Raw genomic sequence first — 23419 nt, forward strand, 5'->3', positions numbered from 1 at the left:
GCCCTTACTACTACAAAGAGCAGATTTTTCTGGGAAGAGATCATAGTTGGTATTTATTACCATCTCCACGGTTGAATAAAGTTTAAAAACCTTCATTTGATACCTTTAAAAATTTTTAATTTTATAAAAGTATTTGCACAATTGATTTTTTTATCATTTAATGTTGATTTCTTACAGTACAGTATTGTGTTATCTCAATAGCTACATTATATGGTAGTATCTGATATGTACATCTAGAGTATATTATTTCATAGGAAGTTTGTAGGATAAATATTCAAATGTCTACTTTGGAAGTACCTATTTTTAATAACTGTATGCCCTAATATGAACTTTCATAATTCTTTTCTTCTATTTTTTTTTTTTTTACATTTTTAGAAATAAGAAAATTTTAAACAAGAAGAAGTTGAAAAGAAAACAGAAAAGCAAATCAAAAGTGAAGACCAGAAGCAAGGTAAAACTGCTGGCAATTTATAGGGAGTAAGGACTTTTTGATATAGTAATTTGAATCAAAATGCCAAGATTAAAAAGGTATGAGTATAATTAGCAAACCGTTTCGTTTCTGTGAGCCAAAGTAATTTTTTAGAAGCTCCTTATTATTTGGTTATACTGTTTAGTTTCATTTGGACATTTCTTGACCAGTAGCCTGGAAGTTATATCTGGATATTAAAGATTGTTTATCATTTATTCTTATTATCTTTGATCAGTCCTTTGGGAGAACATACCCATTTATCTTTTTATTCACTCTGACTGTCTAGAAACTGAGTGAAATTGCCTTGTGAGTGTGGACTTGGACTTGGGCTCATCATCAGCATGCATGTGATATGAATTAGGGAGAATCTTGGTACATCTGTATTGTTCTGAGCTTCTATTGACTGTGGCTGGCTGTGCAAAAGAAAATGCAATGTAGAATATTTGAATTAGGTGGGACCTTAGAAATCAAGGATCTCATTTTCTACCTAATAAATTTTTACTATAAAATCAGTCTAGTTTTTTCTTAAACAATTTCAAGGACCAGATTCCACTTTCTATAAAAGAGTCTCTTGAACAAGTGCTAAGAAGCCTAGACAGGAGGAAAAAAGAAGCCATAACTATGATTTCTGAGCAGCTCCACTTTTGATTAAAGAATACTATTCTGCCATAAGAAAAGATGAAATAGTGCCATTTGCGACAACATGGATGGATCTTGAGATTATTATAGTGCTAAGCGAATTAAGTCAGACAGAAAAAGTAGAGAACCATGTGATTTCACTGATAATGTGATATATAAAACTGAAAACAACAAAAGAACAAGACAAACAAATGAAGGAACAAAACTCATGAACACAGACGATAGTTTAGTGGTTACCAGAGAGGAAGGGGGAAGGGGGTGGTAGATGAGGGTAAGGGGGATCAAATATGTGGTGATGGAAGGAGAACTGACTTGGCTGGTGAACACCGTGATATATAGATGATATATTACATTATTGTACACCTAAAATCTATGTAACTTGACTAACAATTGTCACACCAATAAACTTTAATTAAAAAAAATACACACACACACATATACTTAAAAAAAAAAGAACGGTATAAAAACGAAAACATGCAATATGTAATGTTTTGGGTGGCTTTTTCTGCTCAGCATCATTCCCTTGAGATTCATCCAAGTTGTTGCGTATAGCAATAGTTTGTATCATTTTATTGCTGAGTAAGCATTCCAAGATAGCGATATACCACCATTTGTTTAACCATTCATCCATTAAAGAACATCTGAAATGTTTCCATTGTTGGTTATTTATTTTGAATAAATCTTCTATGAATATCCATGTGTTGGTTTTTTGTATGAACATAAGTTTTCATTTCTTTAGTATATATATGGAGTGCAATTGGAGTGCAATTGCTGGATTGTGCTGTAAGTACATGTTTAATTTTGTAAGAAATTGCCATATTTTTTCCAGAGTGGCAGTATCATTTTACATTCCCATGAACAATGTATGAAAGATCCAGTTTCTCTATATCCTCACTAGCACTTGGTGTTGTCACTATTTTTTATTCTAGCAAGTTTGATGGGTGTATATATATCTCACTTTGTTTTAATTTACATTTGTCTGTTCATGTCGTTTGGCCGTTTTTTAACTGGATTGCTTATTTGTTTTTCACTGTTGAGTTTTGAATTTTTAAAATATATTTTGGATGCTAGGCCTTGTCAGATATGTGGTTTACAAATATTGTCTCCCAGTCTATTAACTTTATACTGTTACTTTAAAATTACATTTTTCAGTTGTTCACTCTTAGTATGTAGGTATATTACTCATTTTTGTATATTGATTTGGTATCCTGTGACTTTGCTAAATCCACACATTATTTCTAGTGGCTTTTTTGCAGACTTTTTAAGATTTTTCACATGTCTTCTGCAAATAAAGGCATTTGTTTTCTGGAAGATAACTTCTTTCTAACTATACCTTTTAGTTCTTTTTCTTGGCTTGTTGCACTAGCATATCTAGTACAATGTTCAAATGAATTTCTGAGAATATCTTTGTCTTGTTTGCAATCTTAGGGTACAAGCATTGTCTTTTACTACGTAAGCTGTGGGTACTTCATAGATATCCTTTATCAAGTTTTGTTAATTCTCATTTACTTAGGCTTTTTATCATGAATGGGTATTTTATTTGTGTTAGATGCTTTTTCCATCTTTATAGTATCTTATTTATTTTCTCTTATTTTTGTTGGTGTGGGGAATTATACTGCTTTTCCAATGTTGTGCCAGTCTTGTTTTCGGGTTGATCATGCGTAATGTATCTTTTTATGTATTGCTGGATTTGGATTGCTAATATTTGCTTGTTTTTAATATCTCTAGAAGATATATTCCCATTATATGTAAATTAACTTTAGTACTTTTTTTTATTTAACAAGGAGTATTCCAGTTTTTCCCCCAATTATTTAAGAAGGATAGAATTTTGAGACAAAGCATTTTTGATACTTGAGATGTCATTTTATTTATCTTGGATAGTTCCTGGACATACTCCAATTGTTGGAACTTGCATTTGTAGAATATCTTAATCCAATTCTGTATATTTCTAATATAAATGTTGATATCAAAAGTGTGATTGCGGTCTGATGAATGAAATGCTGGGACAAAACAGAAACTGACTATTTAGTTTTAACAATTGAATTACCAAGCATGTGATTTTTAGTATTAATCAAGACTGATAGCTAAAACAGAGCATTAGGAAAGCATATGTCCGTAATCTGCAGTTTTCTTAGCATTACCATTATTTGAATGGAATGAAATTAGAAGAATTGACTAAAATGAAGGGTTTTTCTTTGTAGTCCTAATTTCTGTTTAAGTCCTAATACCGTGTTTCCCTGAAAATACGACTGGGTCTTATATTAATTTTTGCTCCAAAAGATGCATTAGGGCTTATGTTCAGGGGATGTCATCCTGAAAAATCATGGTAGGGCTTACTTTCCGGTTAGGCCTTATTTTTGGGGAAACAGGGTATCTACTTTTAGCATATCTACTTTTTAAAAAAAGAAATCAGAGTGTAATCCAACATTTGTAATAGGTCATTAAGACTCTACAATACATCTGATGTCCCTTAGAAAAGTACCAAATATTTTTGGATACCGCAGCAGTTAAGCTGTGCTGGCTCTGTTCCTATCACAGGATAAAAGGATGTTCCTGTGAAGTTCTCTGCCTGCCCCTTTCCAGCCCTTGTCAAGTGGGTTATTGCTGTTACTCAGAAAGTACTGCAGTATAGTAGAAAGGACACTATAAGTTGAGTCAACAGATTTAGATTGTCTTTGCTCTGAAAATTATGTGACTTCTACAAGCCATCTAGCATGTCTAATTTTAATCTTTCATTTTTTATTTAACATGAGAATTGATGGTAGAAAAGAATATGAAATTGAAATGTTATCTTTTGCATTTCAGTCCGAAAACTTGGAGAATACAGTAATCATACCAGATATCAAATTACATAGCAATCCTTCTGCATTCAATATTTATTGCAATGTACGCCACTGTGTTCTGGAATGGCAGAAAAAGGAAACGTCATTGGCAGCTGCATCTAAGAACTCAGTGCAGAGTGGAGAGTCAGATAGTGATGAAGAGGAGGAATCCAAAGAGCCCCCAATAAAGCTTCCAAAGGTAAGTCACTAAGTTCCACTTAGGTGCATAACCTGTGGGTGTTTTGGCTATAGTACATATTATTGCATTACTAAAATAGTTTGCTTTTTATAAAATTCTGCACTAAAAATAACATGGCTTATGAGTAAAAATAGATTTGGGGCAGAGCAGGAAAGCTCTATGCAACTTTAACTGCAGTGCTAGCAAAGTCAATAATTGGAAACTCAGTGGGGAGCACTTGGAAAGCTCAGGCAGGGGAATCAGTAGGCTGGAGTCTGTAACAGGGGCGATTAAAATGTATAATCACTGTTATACACCTGAAACTAATATACTATTGTATTATCAACTGTAATTAAAAAATAAAACAATTATTTAAAAAATGTACAAAAGCAGTAGAGTGGAAATGATAGCTTGAAGGCATTGAGTCGTTGCTGATGGAAGAGGAGCTCTGCGCCCATGGACTGCCGTTAAGGTGGCCCAAGAGGAAGTGCAAGCTACCACAAGCCAATAGCCACAGAAAGCTGGGGTGCTCCCTTCCCAGGAGGGAGTTCTGGGCACAGGTATACATTTTTATTTTTCTTGAAATAGAACTAGAAGGGCTCCTGCCTGTGCTGCGGCTGAGCTGAGAGCTTTTGCCTTTTCTGTACTTTTGCTATTCTGGTTCCCCTTGCCCTGGAAAAGAATATGAACCAACAGAAAATCCACATTATTCTGCTATCACTCCCGTATTTACCAGAGGCATATAAGTTAATGTATGTTGTAGAAACATGTAGTATAGTAGAACAAACTTCAGGTACTCTTTCTATTTAAGAATTGGTATATTTCAAGGCTGTAATGTTTTATGTGTGTGTATGTATACACACACGCACATACATATATATGTATAGGAATACTACTATATAGGAATATATATATGTGTGTTGTATATATATGTGTATATATATGTGTGTATATATATCGTATATATATTATATTGTATATATATGTATATATATTGTATATATATAGTATATATAGTATATATATGTGTGTATATATATATTGTATATATATATGTGTGTTGTATATATATATATTATGTTGTAGAAACATGTAGTATAGTAGAACAAACTTAAGGTACCCTGTCTATTTAAGTATTGGTATATTTCAAGACTGTAATGTTTTATATATATATATATACACACACACACACACACATATATATATGCATATATATACATATATACATACACACATACATATATATATATATATATTCCTATATAGTAGGTATAGTTAGTATTTCTAACAAAAGAATGGGTACAAATAGACATCATTTAAAAATGGTACCTTTATCATAAATGGTTTATGCATATTGTGTTTTTCTAAATATAGACATTTTTAAATGATTTTCTTTCATAAATGATTCATGTATATTGCCTTTTTACTAAACTAGTATCTTAAAACTATGCCTTGAAAATGTCTTCACGTGTATACACAAGATGTCATGTAAATATATTTTTTTATTACTTGGAAATAGCAGCCAAGATAGAACCCGTGTTCCTGATCTGATTTCTTTCACACATTTCATGATGGCTGTTCCTAAGTGCACGCTGTCCTTAATCATTACTGTCAGGTTCTTCTCACCGGATTCTCAGTAGATGGCTTGCTTCCGATTTCATAGGGTAATGGAGGTTTTGCGACTTTCCTCAGCCTCTTAACCAGCCATGTTCTAGTGTCCTTTATCGCCTCCTCTTGGCACCCCCTCTCCTTTCCTTTGCCCCTTTCTTTCTAGGGTCCTTAATGGTACCTTCTCTACTAGCGTCTTTCTTCAACCTAAAACAAACTGGCTCATCTTTCCCATGAGAGCCCCTCTAGGAGGAGATCATGGTCTCTAATTCTGATTTCTTATGCTTAGTTAGGGAGGTTGAGAGAAAATATATTATTAAGTTAGGATATAAGGCTGTAACACTTATGTAGTACACTTTTGATAAGAATTCCATTGTACACGTGGGTGAGTCACACAATACTAATCACCCAGATCCCAGATTAAGGTCAGTATTGGGAATGAAAATAAGAACCCAGAGAAATCTTTCACACATCTTTGAATAGTAAACTGTCGTTTAAATTAAACTTTATTGCACAGTCAAGAACAACTGATTCTTAGACTGGTTTTAATGAGTATTAAATACGTATTAAAGAGTTAAAATATCAGATATTGTTAAGACAGCATTTTTTAGCATTATTAACAGTGTCAAAAGATACGCAGTCAAAAATGGATCTTTTAAAGACAATTAAAAGAAAACCAGATAGCCCAAGTAATAAGTTTTTCATCAAGTACTGACTCGTCAGGAAACAGGATATACTGATTAAGAACATGGATAGTAGAGTCAAACTGCCTAAGTTCAAATCTCACCCTTAAAAATAACTAGCTGTGTGAAACTGAGAAAATTATTTGACCTCTCTGTGCCTCAGTTTTGACATCTATAAAATGGGGATTATACTTACCCATGGGGTTGTAGTGAGGTTTCAATGAATTAGTAAATGTTGAATGTATGCCTGCTCAATAAATGATAACTATAGTTGTATCAGCTTAGGTGCAAACAAAAAAATGTGTAGTTGCAAATGAATTTGAGTTACTTTTCAATTTATCAATGAAGTATTTAATTTATTAAGAACTACTTTATATCCAAGGGAGTGAAACTTATGGATAATCAGTGAGATGAGGAGGAAGTGATGATATTATGCAGAGCCGTAGAATGCTATGGGTTAGGGCTAGGGCTTAGGGCATATTGTTTTTGGCAGCCATCTAAGGATTGACACAAAAGAAGAGATGATGAGGTCTCTAGGGTTTGAGGTGATGGGAATTTGAGGGCAGGTGGGAAATGTTGACATGTGCTCCTGATGCTATTCTTTTATGTCAGTTCCTTCCTTTTCTTTGTTCTTCATCTCTTGCTCCTCCTGCTTGTATGGCTGTTGCTTTCTTGCTCCTCACCTGAGTTTTCTTCTCATTTTTTCTCTCACATAATTCAGATCATTTTTATGTGTTGTTGAAGTATCATTTTGACACAATTTTTCCCCCTTTTGAATTTTAAAAGGTAATTTGAATTTGACCGTTATGCTTATCACATTGTTTTGCTTTTTGTTTTTTGTGGATCATTAATCATTGACATTTTGAAAAGGACTTCCTTCCTCCACGTAAATGCTTCTATAGAAATTTTCTTTCCCCAAAACACAGTTTTTACACAGCCCAAACTGTCTTTCATTATCCAATTTCCAGATCCACTAAAGAGTTCCAAATTTTATAGCTACGTAATTTTGAATACTAATATTTAGGATTTATACTCCCATCTAGTCGTGTTTGAGGCTAGTGATGCCACATATTTTGTTAAAAGAGGTAGACTTATATAAACTCATTTATTTCCTTCTTAATTCAGCACATTCTTTTTGAGTTTATAGCAAGTATTATGTTAGATCATGAACGAAACGATGAGGCGCAGTCCCTTCCCTAGCAGGGACAGCAGGCACGTCTAGTGCCGTGAGGATGGATAGGACATACTAGGTATAGTGGAACACACGGGGGAGAAAGGATGCAACATTGACTGAAGCTGCATTTGCAGACAGAGGGAACAGCTTCATTAGGAAAGTACCTGTGCTCTATTTTGGCTTGAGAAGGTGAAGAGGGCAAGAGACAGAGCAGGAGCTCCGTCAGGAAGAGCCTTCTGTGGCGTGCAACCATTTTTAGGTTTTGTCTTGTGAACTGGAATTATTGCAGATTTTAAGAAAAAGAGTTTGATCAGGCTTGTATGTTAGTAAAGTTATTCGGGTGCTAGTAAGACTAATACCTAAGAGCGTGTTAAAATTAGAGAGGGGGACCAGTTAGGCAGTTAACATTGCAGCTGTCTAGGAAGTGTTAGTGAGGGGTGGAATTAGGGTAGTGGAAGTGTCAGGCATACAGGAAACGTTAAGGAGGCATAATTACTAGGAATTGGTAATGAGTTGGATATAAAGGCTGAACGTGAAGGTGGAATCTAAACATATTTCTAAAGTTTCTGGGGGGTAATGCATTTCCCGAAAGAGGGAGAACTGGAAGAGAAACAGGGCTTTGTTATAAAGATGAGTAAGTTTAGTTCCGCCATACTGAGTTGAGGTAGCTGTGAGGTGTCTGTAGAGTTGAAGTTCAAAAAAAAGGTCCTAGTTAGAAGTTCAAAAGAAAGGTCCTAACACGGAATACAGATTTGGGAGTTATCACAGTGTGGTGGCAGAAGTTGAAACAAAATTCTGCTAAAGATGGGATTGGGAAAGTGGGCTGAAGAACACTGTTTGAAATTAAATTAGCTTCCTCCTCCCCTGCTGCCTCTGCTGCCGTTGCCTCCAACTCCTCCCTTCCTCTCAGCCTCTAGAGTTTTATTATTATTTGTAAATGTTGTCCCTACCAAATAGCTACTTTATACAAAAAATTTTACAAAGCAGTTATACATCACTCTATAGTAATATATAAAAATCTACTTTTGGTGTCCTCTTGAGTATTTTTGTTTTTATTTTTTTATTTTTTAGTTTCAGGTGTACAAAACAATGTAATAGACATTTACATCCCTCACAAGGTGATAACCCCCCCCCCCAATCTGCTACCCCTCTGATGTTGAATATGGCTGTTACAGTTCCATTGACTATATTCCCTATGCTGTACTCCACCTCCCGTGACCATATGTATGTGTTTAATTATAGTTGACATTCAGTATTATTCAACTTCAGCTTCAGGTGTATTTTGGAAGTAGTAAAACTGACTCTAGGACTTTGTAATAGAATCAGATACAATTTCTAATGGCAAAGAGTTTATTATTATTAAATCTAAATGTGATGTTGTTAAACTCTTACGTTCACACTTGTTAGTAAAATCATAAAGTCACCTATGGAAATGGATTATTCTAGCAGAGCAAAATAAAACCTTGAAACACTCATTAGGTCATTTTTCTTTGGCCACAATCATTTTTATTTCACTTTTCCTAGCAGTAACATTGGACTGGCTGTATCAGGTAGTTAGTTGGGTTTTGTGTGTTTTCAGGTATAATAGAGAGCCTTCAGAATTTAATTATTTGAAAGCAACAGTAAAGGTGAAATTCAGTAAAATTACAAAAGCTATTTTCTGAAGGTAAGTGGCGGCTATGTGTTGAGTGGTTAGTTATGGTTTATCATTGAAAGTATTAAAGCTTAGTGTGTTATCTGACTATTATAGTGAACTATTCTATTTAAAAGTTACATTTATTAATTTATTTTGCTAATTATAAAGGCAGTACGTATTCATTGTAATTTGAAAAATGCAGAATATTTTTCATAAAGAAGAAACGTAAATTAAAAATTAGAAATTATTTCTGAAATCCTATTAACCAAAAAATATTTACTGTAATTTATATACACATATTCAAATGTATTTATTTCTGCACGAGTGAAATCACACTGTATTTGACACAGCATATTGTTTTTTTCTTATACTCTTCCTAATATTGAGGGAAGAAAAAGTATAATGTCTTCTCAGTGACCATAAGACAGGCTTCAGAGTGTAAAGTGTAATTTTAGAGTTCCTACATATGGTAAAACACTCTCAGCCAAACCTCAGAAAAAAACCTTGTTTCACAACATGTTTTGTTCCTCTGCTCAATAATTCGAAGCTAAATAGATTGGAAAACTTGAGGTTGAGTTTTGTTTTGTTGTATATTGAATACATATGACTGCTCGGAAATGAGTTAGTTTTCCCCCTTTAAAAAAAAAATCTACAGTGAACTAAGCTACTATAGATAATTAGCGAGACTCCACAGTGGTTAACCAGGGCAGGTGAGTAATTCTTTGTCAGGACCTTCATGACTAATGTTTTGTGGATATGTCTCACTAAAATCATCTAATGCTCTGTTCCTAGGCAGCATACTTGAGTTGCCTGTTGTCATATATTTATTATTACACCTTAAACTTATCAGAGAGACAACTCAGGAACCTGTTGAGTAAGTAGCCTTACTGTTTTTTGGAAAAGTTCAATACTTGCTGTATTGAACAAACTTATAAACAAATCATAGCCAAAAATATCATCTGTGAAGAATCTTCTTTGAATAATGAAGTCAGGATTGGTGGTTGTAGAGGAAGTAATCTTACAGACTGATGGGATGGAATAGTCTCCCACTGGCCTGAGAATAGAGCGCTGCATTTTGTACTTAGGAGATCTTTGACTTCAGATATGTTTCCTGTAAGTACCTAAGCAGATGGAAAAGGTGGACAGCATGTTTTTATTTTCTAGTCTATTCCAGGAAAGGAAACTATATCAAATGGAAAATTTTCATTGCTTAGTTCATTTAACCAATTGAAACTCTACACAACCATTTTTGTAATCTTAGTTATAATCAGATCTGCTAGGATTTTAGATATCTAAAGATAGTTCTACTAGTTATTTTGACTTCTCAGTTGTATTTATATTTTCCAGAAACCTGGCAAATGGTAATCAGAACTATACCAGACTTGCCTGCAAGATTTGACTCTTGTCTGGAAAATATATTTCTGAGTTGCACTTATTTTTAGCACACAACTGAGAGAGTAATTAAACAAGTATTTATTGTGTGTCAATCATGTGCCAGGCACTGTTCTACTAATGGGAAATATTAAACTAATTAAGACAAGACATGCTCCTTGTCTATAAGGCAACCACAGTTTAGTTGTGAAAATGAAAACAAAAATAGTCAGTTACACTATAGCATAATAAATGCTATAACAGAGGTCTGGACTGGGTAAGAGTTATACACAAGGTTCATTTACCCTGTTTGATTATAAACTCTCAGAGGACAGGGTCTAGTGTAATATACCTTTTTACCCATTGTAGTGAGTTGCACAAAAGAAGTGCTTAAGAAATATTTATGTAATATATATGAATTAATGCACAACTCTGAGCAGAGAGAATATTCTTTCATTGTTATGTCCAATAGAATTAATGCTTTGATATGTTTCTACTAATTAGTCTTATTTTAATTTTTTATGTTACTTATTTCTCCAAGTAATTTAACACCTCCTGAAAAGATCTTATACATTTGGTTCTCAAAATGTTGGCAATGACTGAGAAATAGAATTTCATTGTCTATTGTTATATTGATCTTCTGAAGGTATTGCCTTATACCAGTTCCTCACATTTCTTTCTCACTCTTTACAGATTTATTTATCTTTTGCTAGATACCGAATAAAATTTTTCTTGGCCCTGATAAGGAATGATAAGATAGTTAAAGTAAAAATAGCAGTGATCTTTTAGCTAGGCAGTTTTAAATTCCTTTCATGATAAATCCCACAAGAAGCTGGGACACAGTCTATAAATAATAATATGATGATTGTACCATTATAGGAAAGGCTAAGATGAAAAACTCCTACTTTAATCTTTTCACTGTGTGTGCTATGTTGACTTTTTTTTCTGGCTATAGGTAAGAATTGACATGACTGTTAACCGAAGAATGCTGATTTTTGCTTGAGTAAGACCAAATGAACTTTGTAAATTAATAGTTTATTTTTTCTGAGTGAATGAAATCTGTATCCAGTTCACTGTTACAAACAATTTTCATATTTTGTTATGGCTTCATTATGCTAAAAACAACTTTATAAACAGTGCACTATTTTTCAATCTTCAGTGTAACTGGATGGTTTTCTAAATCTTGAAGTTAAACATACTGGGTCTTTTTTTTTTTTTTTTTAATTTGTGTCCTTTTTGTGTTTTGAGTTTTAGATATTGCAGCCTTAATCATTTGCTGTGGAAATAAGCTGCACCCGTTAAACTGCCTGGGAAGTGCTATTAGCTTACATGCTAATAAGGTATACTTTTGTTTTTCATCTTAAATAGATCATTGAAGTTGGACTTTGTGAAGTTTTTGAGTTGATCAAGGAGACGCGATTCTCTCACCCATCCCTGTGCCTCAGGAGTCTCCAAGCCCTGCTGAACGTGCTTCAGGGTCAGCAGCCAGAAGGCCTCCAGTCAGAACCACCTGAGGTCCTAGGTAAGAGCGCAGGGGCATTGAATGAAGCCTTTTATGTAAACAGCTTCTCTTACGAAGCACATACAGATGCCTACCATGCAGTCTGTGTTTAATTAGGCACTGAAACAGCAGGCGTATAAATTTTAAGGTATTTTGCTATGTCTTACTGGAGGTATGGTTCAAGAGTTACAGTTCATGCATAGGTATGTTTTGATTATTGTAATGATGGGGAAAATGCAAAACAAATCCTAGGCACCCAGAAATAGCTTCAAGCCTTATAGTCACTATTAAATTATTCTCATTAAATCTTTGGCCAACGTAGCTCACATTGATTTTCTCTAACTTTATGTGTTACTCTGTATAGTTAAAAAGGTAAGAAAAAGGGAATAAATGCTACCAACCTAAACAACACAATAAGTTTCTAAACAAAGAGGGCTTTCTTTTGAATTCATCATAAATAAGAATCAATTTTTGTTATAGATAAAGCTTCTGAATTAGTAGAAACTTCCATTAAATAAAAATCTTTGCTTTTTGTAAAGTGTATTTGAGTTTTGTGAATACCAGTCTCATGCGTGTGACTTAGGTGTAACACATAATCCTGTAAGCAAGATAGGAGGTCTGAAAAAATAGAAATAGAGATGAAGGCATAATTGTGAAATTGGCTAATTGCTTTTCTCTGATGCTAACTATGGGTCTTTGTCAGAGTCTAGATTTTTCTAAATTTCAAACCTTACCTTGTGTCAGAGTGAATCACGTGGGCTCCACCTGTGGAGTTTCTGACTCCCTAGTGTTGGTCTGGGGCTCAAGAATTTGCATTTGCAGTTACTTTCTGGGTGATGCTGATACTTTGGTCCTGAGCCCACATTGCTGTCTGGACTAGAGTTGGGTCCTTTTTCTCTCCTTGCCTGTTTGGATTTTATTAGACTCGCATGTGAGAACCTAATTACATGTCAGATTGTGCTTTTTTGGGGTCACATATGATGATTAGTTTTTGTGTTTGATTTTTTTGTTTTATTTTAGTAGGGAAAGGGCGTGCTGGCCATGAAAACAAGCTGAGGATTTTTAAAACCAACAACCCACTCAACCCTTCCAAAGGCACCCCGTGTTGTTAAATGCTACTACCAAATAAAAGCTGTTCTCCTTGTTGGTTATTAGCACCAGTGATCGTGTTACTATGGTGCTGCACTAATGCACACTTGGCTTCATGGCATTTACTGAAGATTTTAGTTAATTAATTTGATTTAAGCATAGTTTGCCAGTTATTCTTAGCTTTGGTTTGTCAATCAACAAATAATTGAAATATTTAAAATATTCACTAAAACCTAATCATGTCTTTCCTCCTAGGTCTACCTTTCTCTTGTCTTTTGTCAGTTCAATCTATACATAAATATTCCCTTTTATTCTTTACAAAATAGATCTTTTGTTAATACTGATGTTTGTAATTATAATGTGTGCTTTCGATTAATGAGCTATGAAAACTTTCACCTGATTAGTTTCTTTTTTCTTTTTTTAAAATTAAAATTATTGGGGTGATAATGGTTAGTAAAATTACATAGGTTTCAAGTGTACGGTTCTATATACATCATCTATACAGAGGGAGCCAAAAAAATAGTACACATTTTAAGAAAGGAATAGACTGTATTAAAATTATAATCACATATAGTGATAAGAAAAGATGAATACAAGTCGTGCATACATTTTGTTTGGCACCCCTAGTATATCACATTGTGTGCTCACCACCCAGAGTCAGTTCTCCTTCCGTCACCATAGATTTGATCCCCTTTACCCTCTTCTACTATTCCCCCTTCCCCCTTAACCTCTCGTAACCACTAAACTCTGTTTATGAGTTTTTGTTTCCTTATTTGTTTGTCTTGTTCCTTTGTTGCTCTCAGTTTTATATCCTACATATGAGTGAAGTCATATGGTTCTTGACTTTTTCTGTCTGACTGATTTTGTTTAGCATAATAATCTCAAGATCCATCCGTGTTTTCACAAATGGCTGTATTTCATCTTTTATGGCCAAGTAGTATTCCACTGTGTATATACACCACATCTTCTTTAGCCAATCATCTATCGAAGGACACTTGTTAACAGTTTCAAATGTTTCTGTACTGTCTTTGTTATCTCTTCTTTTAATGCTTACTTCTGATCACGTCAGTGCTTTGACTTATTTTTCTGTTGAGGGATTTACCATCACTTCATATTTTTTTGCTGTTTAATCAGATCAAAGATGTAAGTGATTTGGTTCTTTAAAACTAAATTTCTATTGAAATATGTCTCAGCTTTTTTCCTTTGATCTAATATCATAATCACATTAGTTATACTCTTTTCCACTTTATTTTTCATGTTATCTATTAATATATGTATATGTGTATCACTCTGATTATTGGAGTAGCTTGACATTATACACCAAGCTTCTTCTCTTTGCAAGCTTCTTCTCTTTGGATTTGGTTAGTTTGGATTTGGTTTACAAATTGTTTAGTTTAGAAAAGTATTCCCTCTATCTATTATTATGTTCAGCTTAAGGATAGATTATATGTTCTCAAGTATAATAGCACCTTTTATATTCTGTGTTAAGAGGACATCATTCAGGGTTAATCAATCCAGACAGTTACTGTTATTATGGGACTTAGCATCAGGCAGTTGGACCCATGTATGATTGCAAATGTGGATAAATAGGATAGGGGAAAGTAAGGGAATTCTGAGAGTCTATACCAGGCTTCCCTGAAGATACGACATTTAACATTTAACATTTAACATTTAACATTTGAAGGGTGAGTAGGAAGGAGTTAACTGAGTATCTAGGCAGAAAAGACGGCATGCAGCAAGGCTCTGACAAAAGCCTGTATGCTAGAATGAGAAGAGTGAAGGGAGGGAGGGCTTCGCCACAGGTGAGGAAGGAGCTTTATAGGCCACGTTAAAGGAGGCTGGTTATTGTTCTAGGAACATGGAAAGTTCCCCTCTACCTCCTTACACTTAAATTCTTTATTTTATAACACTTCTACTGTTTCTTCCACTTGAATTTAACTTTTTTGATGGCAGAGACATTCTTTGTCGTGTTTGCCAGTGTACGACCCTATCCTAGAATAGTTCGTGATATACAGGAAGAATTCAGTAAATATTTGCTGAATATTCATAAACGATGAAGAGGCATAATGATGTAGGGAAGGATGGACAAACAAAAGGATAGAAGAAAGGTTGAAGGGAAGGGAGGATAGTTGGAAAGGTGGAGGGAAGGTTAGATGGAAAAGAGGGAAGACTGAAGGATATTGAGACAGTGAAGAAAGGTGGGAGAATGGAAAAAGGAAGAGGAGCGGGAATTAGGAAGAGGAAAAAGAATGGAAAAAGGAAGAGGAGCAGGAATTAGGAAAAGGGAAGAGGAAAAAGGAATTAACAAAGGAGCAAATGTATATTAAGTAGAAAACCAGATTTTTGATTTAAAAATTCTCTTTGGCTGTATGGGGGCCAAAGTGAATGGCTGTATAGGAGCTAATTTATGAACACTTTAGTAGTACAGTTAAGAGACGCTGCAAAGGAACAAACTTAAAAAAAAAGATGGTGAAAGCATGGATTGGGAAACTGGTGTTGAGATAGAGAAAGTGGAAGAATTGATTAGAAAGCCAAAGCGGAAGAATTTAAGAATTAAGTATGGATGATGAGGAATAGACAGAGGAAGCCTAGGTCTGTGAGTTAACAAGATAACCACAGGTGGCCTTTCAGTTTTCAGAGAAATTCAATACATCAGTTCTCTTTCTCTTGCTCTCCTCCTTCCCACCCCTTTCCCTCTCTTCCTCTCTTACTTTTTCTCAATTTTTCTGTCTCTGAATATTCATTCTTTAAGGATTTTCAAATCCTCCTTTCCCTCTACAGTAGAGATACCCAGAAGTCTTGATTCAGTCTTGGGCAGGGTTGTTGAGGGAATTTTGTGTGGAGACTTCTGATGGCCATGTAACATTCATGTGTTATGTTTTCATCTTTGCCACTAAGTGGCTTTATGATTTAGGGAATGTCTTTTAACCTCCCTGGTCTCAATTTCATCATGCATTAAAGGAGAAGGATATCTGTTGTATTGACTTGGAGATTTTTCTAGGGTATCAAATGAATTGCATATGCCCTCCATTGGTTATGTTAGCCATAAAGCCAAATTTATATTAAAACAAGTTATAGCATATGTCTTATGTATTCTGTTGTTGTTTGCAAGTAAATACGTAATATTCTGGACACTTAACATTTTAAGAAGCCTGTAGTCTTCCTAGACTAAAAGGTGAAATAAATGTAATGAGTATTCTATTACTTGATAGCTATTTCTTGAATATGTGAATACCTCAAGGCAAGTTGCTTTTAAATGACTTTGGATAGATTCCATTTCTTTATTTTCAAAAATAAAGAGTTGAACTAAATATGTTGTAGGTCCTTTTTGTATAAATAGTATAACTTTTTGGGGGAAAGGTAATTAGAAAGGAACTAATGCAAAAAAGTATTCAAGTTACCTTAAATATTTTTTTTATGAGGCGAGGTAAAAATAAATAAATCTAGATATAGAATGTTCTGTATGTTGAATGAATATAATTGAGTTCTGTTTTATCCGCAGAGTCTCTCTTCCAGCTTCTTTTGGAAATCACTGTGCGAAGTACTGGGATGAATGACAGCACAGGACAGTCTCTGACGGCACTCTCCTGTGCTTGCCTCTTTAGTCTGGTGGCTTCGTGGGGAGAAACAGGAAGGACACTTCAGGCCATCTCGGCTATCCTCACCAACAATGGCAGCCATGCTTGCCAAACTATTCAGGTATTTCATATTTCTAGCTGCTTAGAAAGTTTTAAGGTACCAAATTGTAATTTCATCTCAATTTCTGTCAGTAGGAATTCCCTGCTATTTCTCACTCAGGACTGTGGTTTGATCTGTCCAAGGTCGATATATACATAATCTACAGTATTTGAACTAAGCTACATGTGTGTTTAACTCTATAGCATTAAAGATAATAAAATGAAATTTGGCAAAAATGCGAATCATTAGCTTAATTTTCTGTCAGCCTCATCTTGCTCTCTGACTTTCCCCACTTCCCATCATGCCCTGAATTTTCAAGAATGGAATTCCTTCATAGTTTCCAAACATCTTTTCTGTGTTGAAAGAAAAGGGTATGTTGTGATTCTACTATATCTTTGATTGATTGATTATAGATTGTTATGAATTGATTTATTCATGAGCTACTTCAACTTCATATATAACATTTTCAGCTTTTAATATTTGTGGAATAAACTCTTCATCATTGTTAGTGGTGGGAAATGTCGTCCTCCTTATAGGTAGACTTGATTTAGTTCTTTGGACGGTTCTGGAAATTGAGTAAAAGAAGTTCAGTTTTAAATCTGTTACATGCTCTGCTTTGGCCCCCTGGAAAACCTTCAGAACAGATGGAAGGGCTGCTTAATCCTGTTATTAGCAGATGAAAGATAGCAGAAGGAGTCTATGGGTCATTTTCCATGACTTACTCAGAGGTATTGAACTCCCGTTGTCAAACATAAGCCGTCCCCTTACTCTAATTTTCTTTTCTTATTTTTTCCCCCTCTTCCTGCCCTGTCTGAAATTCTCTTTTCCCTTTTTATGATCCTTAATTATTTTGAAGTTCCTCTGTGCAATGCTTTTCAAACTATGTTCTACAGCTGTGCTGTGATGGTTTGACAACATTTTTATTTAAATACATGCTTAAAATATACAAATACTTTTTAAATTTCAACAAAATAACATTCTGATATCATAACCAAATTTTAGAAGTATAGTGTCCTCAAACACATGAGCTTATTAGAAATCCACATTATTTATTTTTGTGTGGACTTACCCCAGAGGCTATGAGGGGAAAGCTAAAGGAAGAGTTGAAATGAGCCAGTGCAGAGGGAGAAGGTATTAATGTTGGGGGTGAAGAGAGAGGATGTTCTTGGCATCCATGTGCTAAAGCATGGAGATAATAGTAAGAGTGGAATGTTAAAAGCTGAACGAAGTTTAGTAGACTTGTAATTTAGAGGGCTGTCAAATACCAGAGACAGGACTTAAATGCATATCTGTCTGAGTGAATAAATGTTATGTTCAAGCACTAGGCTGCAGAAAACCACTAGATCCCCTGAACCAACAGCTGTGGTTCTCTGTAGACCTGCCTCATCACTGTATTCCCAGCTCCAGCCCAAACACTATGTTAAAGCCTATTATCTTAACATGGCTTACAATGTTCATGATTTAGCCCCCTCTATTCCACATGCCACCTCTATTTCACAAAACTCTCTTGGCCAGGATATGAGTAGGGGAGAAGCGTCTTCCCTTAGAATGTGTAACTCTAATATCTCAACTTCTTTTGGGATCCAAATGCTTGTTACCTATCGTATTTTAAAAAGCTTAAGCTGAGAATTTAAAGTAGGCTAAGGGTGTTGTACTGGGAGGGGTATTATTGAAGGAGACTGAAATCTTTCTGGTGGCGTGAACTCCACACTTCAAAGGCTTCCCATAGACAACACACCAGTGCATCCAAGCTCACAAACAAACAAAAAGCATGTAACAGAAACAATCCTGCCAAGCCTTTATATATTGAAATTATTTGATATAGAATATAAATATATGTGTATGTATGTACATGCTTATGTATTTATTTAATATGGTTAAAGTAATAAAGTGTCAAAAGTATTATTAAAGAATAACAATGTAAAAAGCAATCAGATCAGGAACAAAGTAAATTGAACTCCTGGAAATGAAAAACCAAATAATTGAAATTAAGTACCTAAATGATGAGTTAACCAGTGGATAATATAGTTGAAGATAGAAATAGTGAAGAAATCATTCAGCATGCAGCACAGAGAGACAAAGAGAAAAAATTTGAAAGATAAAATAAGAAACATGGATAGAGAATGAGCAAGTCTAATGTGTTAGTATAATCTGAGTTCCGCAAGACAATAATAGGTTTGTGTAAAGGCAGTACTTGAAATAATGGCTGATTTTCCAGAATTGGTGAATGACATGGAACTCTCACGTTAGGGAAGTCCAGTTTATCAGAATAAATTTTCTAGGCCCTGCCACTGTGTTGCAGAGTGAAAATCAATCAGAGAGGAAAAGGAATATATTTGAGACTTCTTATTGTAGCACTGGATTTTCTTGAAACTTTAGTACCCTGTTAGAAAGCATGAGAGAAACAGAGCCATGCTGAAGATGCATGTTAAGTTCTGCTCTCTCCTTGTCTCCACTATGGTTATAATAAGTATGAACTATTTTTAAGTATGAACTTTTAAGAATGGGACACATTTTTGGATGATAGAAATTGGGGAAAGCTTAAACTTAAATTCCTCATTGGGCTAATGCCCATAGCAAGTAAGATGGTTTTCCCCTAAAACTCCAGATAGGAATCAGAACTAGAAATAATAGTTACTAGAAAATAGTGATGAAAGGAAGTGCTAAAAATTGATTGGATATCTGTATAATGAAAGGTAGAGAAACTGAGAGCCCTTCCTCTACCCTTCCCAACTGGGAAGCTGTCCTTCTCTCCTGTCTCTGAGAGATAGGTTTGCTGTTTAAAGAAATTGAGCCAGAGAGGCCAGGGGAAACCAGGCACATTTGAAAGTGGAATTGAAGAGCCAGGCTGAAAATGGACATTAAGTGAAAGTCTCCATATTGATGATGAAATTTCTTAATCACCACTAAGTTCCCAGAACACTGACAGTGAGGCTTATTTTACCTTCTAGGATAAAGACTGGCAGATTCTACTTTGGAGAAAGAATGGAAAAAGACCCACAGATGCAGATATTTCTGTGTGTGTATAGGGGGGGATTGCTGAGGAGGGAGGTCCTCCAATGAAACTGCTAACGTTAGTGTGGGTCAGTCATTTATCCCTTTGAAAGTTCTGCCCTCTAGAACAGTGCTGTCCAATAGAAATATAATGTAATACATACATGTAATTAATTATTTTTATTAGCCACTTTAAAGTGTGAAAAGAAGCAGGTGAAGTTAATTGTAAGACTGTATACTCAATTCAATATATCAAAAATAAAATTTTCAACACGTAATCAATATAAAATTATTAATCATATTCTGTATTCTTGTGTTTATACAAAGCCTTCAAATCCAGTGTGCATTTTACATGGAAAGCGTTTCTCAAGTCACGCTAACCACATTTCAGGACCTCCATAGTCACACATGGCTGGTGGCTGCCATAGTGGGCAGCGCCCATGTAGAACCATGGCTGAGTACATGCCCTGGGCTGTGCCCTGCAATCACACACGTGGCAGTCCTCTTTGGGTGGTGAAAGGGGCAAAAGATGAGGAACAGAAACTCTCTGGTGTCAGAGTGTTGGTCCCATGCTGGTGACTATTGAGGACTTCTTTTACAACCCCAGGTACTTTGCAAGTCTTGGGTAAATATTGGTTAAACGAATTCTGAATGAATACGCTATTAGCACAATTAAGTTTTTATATCATGGAAAATTGTTGATATTAAAGGGTAATAGGCATAATGGAGAAGCAAAATTGAACAAAAACACTGGAAATTTTATTTCATTTGTAGTAGCAGCCTTGGCTTCTCTTATACCAAATTTTGCACTTCATTATCGTGAAGCAGATTCATGATTATCCGTATCATATGAAAGATACCATTTGGCTTGTGTGCACTCTAATACAAAACTAATTTCATTTATGTCCAATGTTTATACTTTTTACTAATCTAGTATGTTTTGTCCACAAAATTTAAAACAATAGGAAGTATTGGTTACTTGGTGTTTTGGAGAAAGAGGCATATGTCAGTGTTTTTTTGGTCGAAACTACAAGTTAATATTATTTGGATTTGACATTTTTATTTTGACCTGCTTGAGATTTGCATCTTATAGATGAACTTCTAGTTTATGCTTTTTGCTGACATGACAAACATGATCATTTTGAACAATTTATTTATTGAAATATGGTTGCCATACAATATTATATTAGTTTCAGGTGTACAGCATAGTGATTTGACTTAGAAAATGATCATCACAGTAAGTCTAGTGATTATCAATAACCATACAGACTTATCACAGTATTATTGACTGTATTCCCTATGTTGTACATTACATCCCTGCAGTTTATTTATTTTATACCTGGAAGTTTGTACTTCTTTAATCCCCTTTATTTTATCCATCCTCTGGCAACCATCAGTTTGTTCTCTCTGTTTATGAATCTTTTTCTGTTTTGTTTTGGGATTCAATACGTAAGTGAAATCATACAGTATTTCTTTTTCTCTGACTTATTTCACTTAGCTAATAAGCTCTAGGTCTATCCATGTTGCTGCAAGAGGCAAGATTTCATTTTTGTAATAGCTGAGTAATATTCCATTGTGTATATGTGCTATGTCATCTTCATCCATTCATCTATCGATAGATACTTAGATTGCTTCCATATCTTGACTATTGTAAATAATGCTGCAGTGAACATAGGGGTGCATATACCTTCGAATAAGTGTTTTCATTTTCTTCGGTTCAATTTCCAGAAGTAGTATTGCTGGATTGTATGCTGGTTCTCTTTTTAAACTTTTGGGGAACCTCCATACTATTTTCCATAGTAGCTATACCAATTTACGTCCTCACCTACAGTGTTCAAGGGATTCCTTTCCTTCATATCTTTGCCAATACTTGTTATGTTTTGTCTTTTTGATAATAGCCATTCTGACAGGTGTGAAGTGATACCTCATTGTGGGTTTGATTTACATTTCCTTCATGATTAGTGATGTTGAGCACTTTTTCATGTGTTTGTTGATCATTTGTATATCTTTGGAAAGATACTGTATTTTGCCATGTATAATGCACACGTTTTTGCCCAAATTTATGAGGGAAAAATAAGGATGTGCATTATACATGGCTAGTATTAATTCTTACCTGCACAAATGTTTTAAACTCTTTTATTTATACTTATGAGTTAAAAGTGTAACTGTGGAAATCAGTAATGATATTCGTATGCAAAATAATACCCTGGAATATAATAATCAGTTTTGTTGAACTTAAGACGAACTTGCAACGAGGAAGAAATCTTGGCCTTCTATGATGCGTAAATATTATAAATTTGTTACTGATACATAAAATTTCTTGTGCCTTGTATCGTTCTTGTGTTTTGTAATTAGTTGTTAAATAAAATTTCTTAAACCATAATGTTAAAAAATAAATGCTAAAATTTCTTTATAATACAAAAAAACGAGTATCTAAGTATAAACAAATAAAAATTTGAATTAAAAAATCAAAGCAAAAGATTTTTCCCCCGAAAGTGTGGGCCAAAAATGTGGGTGCACATTATACACAGCAAAATACGGTATCTGTTTATTCAGGTCCTCTGCCCATTTTTGATCAGATGGTTCTTTGTTGTTTGCTATTGAATTGTATGGGTTCTTGATATATTTTGGATATCGGATATATCATTTCAAACCATTCAGTACATTGCTTTTTCATTTTGTTGATAGTTTTCTTCATTGTTGAAAAGCTTTTTAGATTATTGTAGTCCCTGTTTTATTTTTATTTTTTATTTTTTTAATTAAGATTATTGGGGTGACAATTGTTAGTAAAGTTACATAGGTTTCAGGTGTACAATTCTGTAATACATCATCTATATATCACATTATGTATTCACCACCCAGAGTCAGTTCTCTTTCCATCATCACATATCGGATCCCTTTTACCCGTTATCTACCACCACTCTCCCGCCTTACCATTTGTTTATTTTTTATTTTGCTGCTATTGCCAGAGGAGACAGATCCAAAAATACATTGCTAAGATGGATGTCAAAGAGTTACCTGCCTATATTTTTTTCCAGGATTTTTATGATTTCAGATCTTATTTTTAAGTCTTTAACATTTTTAGTTTATTTTTGTGTGTGGTATAATAAAGTGGTTCCAGTTTCATTCTTTTGCATGTATATATCTGTCCAGTTTTTCCAACACCGTATATTGAGGAGACTGTTCTTTCCCCACTGCATATTCTTGGCTCCTTTGTCGTAAATGAATTGACCATATATGCGTGGGTTTATTTCTGGGCTCTATATTCTGTTCCGTTGATTTATGTGTCTGTATCATACTGTTTATTTCTGGGCTCTATATTCTGTTCCGTTGATTTATGTGTCTGTATCATACTGTTTTTATTACTATAGCTTTGTTGTATACTTTAACATCAGGAAATGTGATATCTCTAGCTTTGTTCTTTTTTGTCAAGATTGCTTTGGATATTTGGTGTTGTTTGTGGCTCCATACAAATTTTCAGACTATTCTAGTTCTGTGAAAAATGCCATTGGTATTTTGATAGGGATTTCATTGAATCTGTAGATTTGTGGGGATAATATGGACATTTTAACAATAT

General features: G+C 34.5%; 1 protein-coding gene across 6 annotated transcripts in view; it reads left to right on the forward strand.

Moving 5' to 3' along the window:
- MYCBP2 (MYC binding protein 2) overlaps positions 1-23419 on the forward strand; it is a 251054-nt gene that overhangs the window by 24508 nt on the left and 203127 nt on the right. For all 6 annotated transcript variants that reach the window (XM_081045566.1, XM_081045567.1, XM_081045571.1 and 3 more), the window contains exons 2-5: positions 376-451; positions 3914-4129; positions 11949-12102; positions 16673-16869. In XM_081045566.1, coding sequence (XP_080901692.1) covers positions 376-451; positions 3914-4129; positions 11949-12102; positions 16673-16869 — 643 coding nt within the window. The remainder of the gene's footprint in view (positions 1-375; positions 452-3913; positions 4130-11948; positions 12103-16672; positions 16870-23419) is intronic.

Source organism: Rhinolophus hipposideros (assembly GCF_964194185.1).
Source record: "Rhinolophus hipposideros genome assembly, chromosome: 4".
In the NCBI taxonomy this organism is placed as follows: domain Eukaryota; kingdom Metazoa; phylum Chordata; class Mammalia; order Chiroptera; family Rhinolophidae; genus Rhinolophus; species Rhinolophus hipposideros.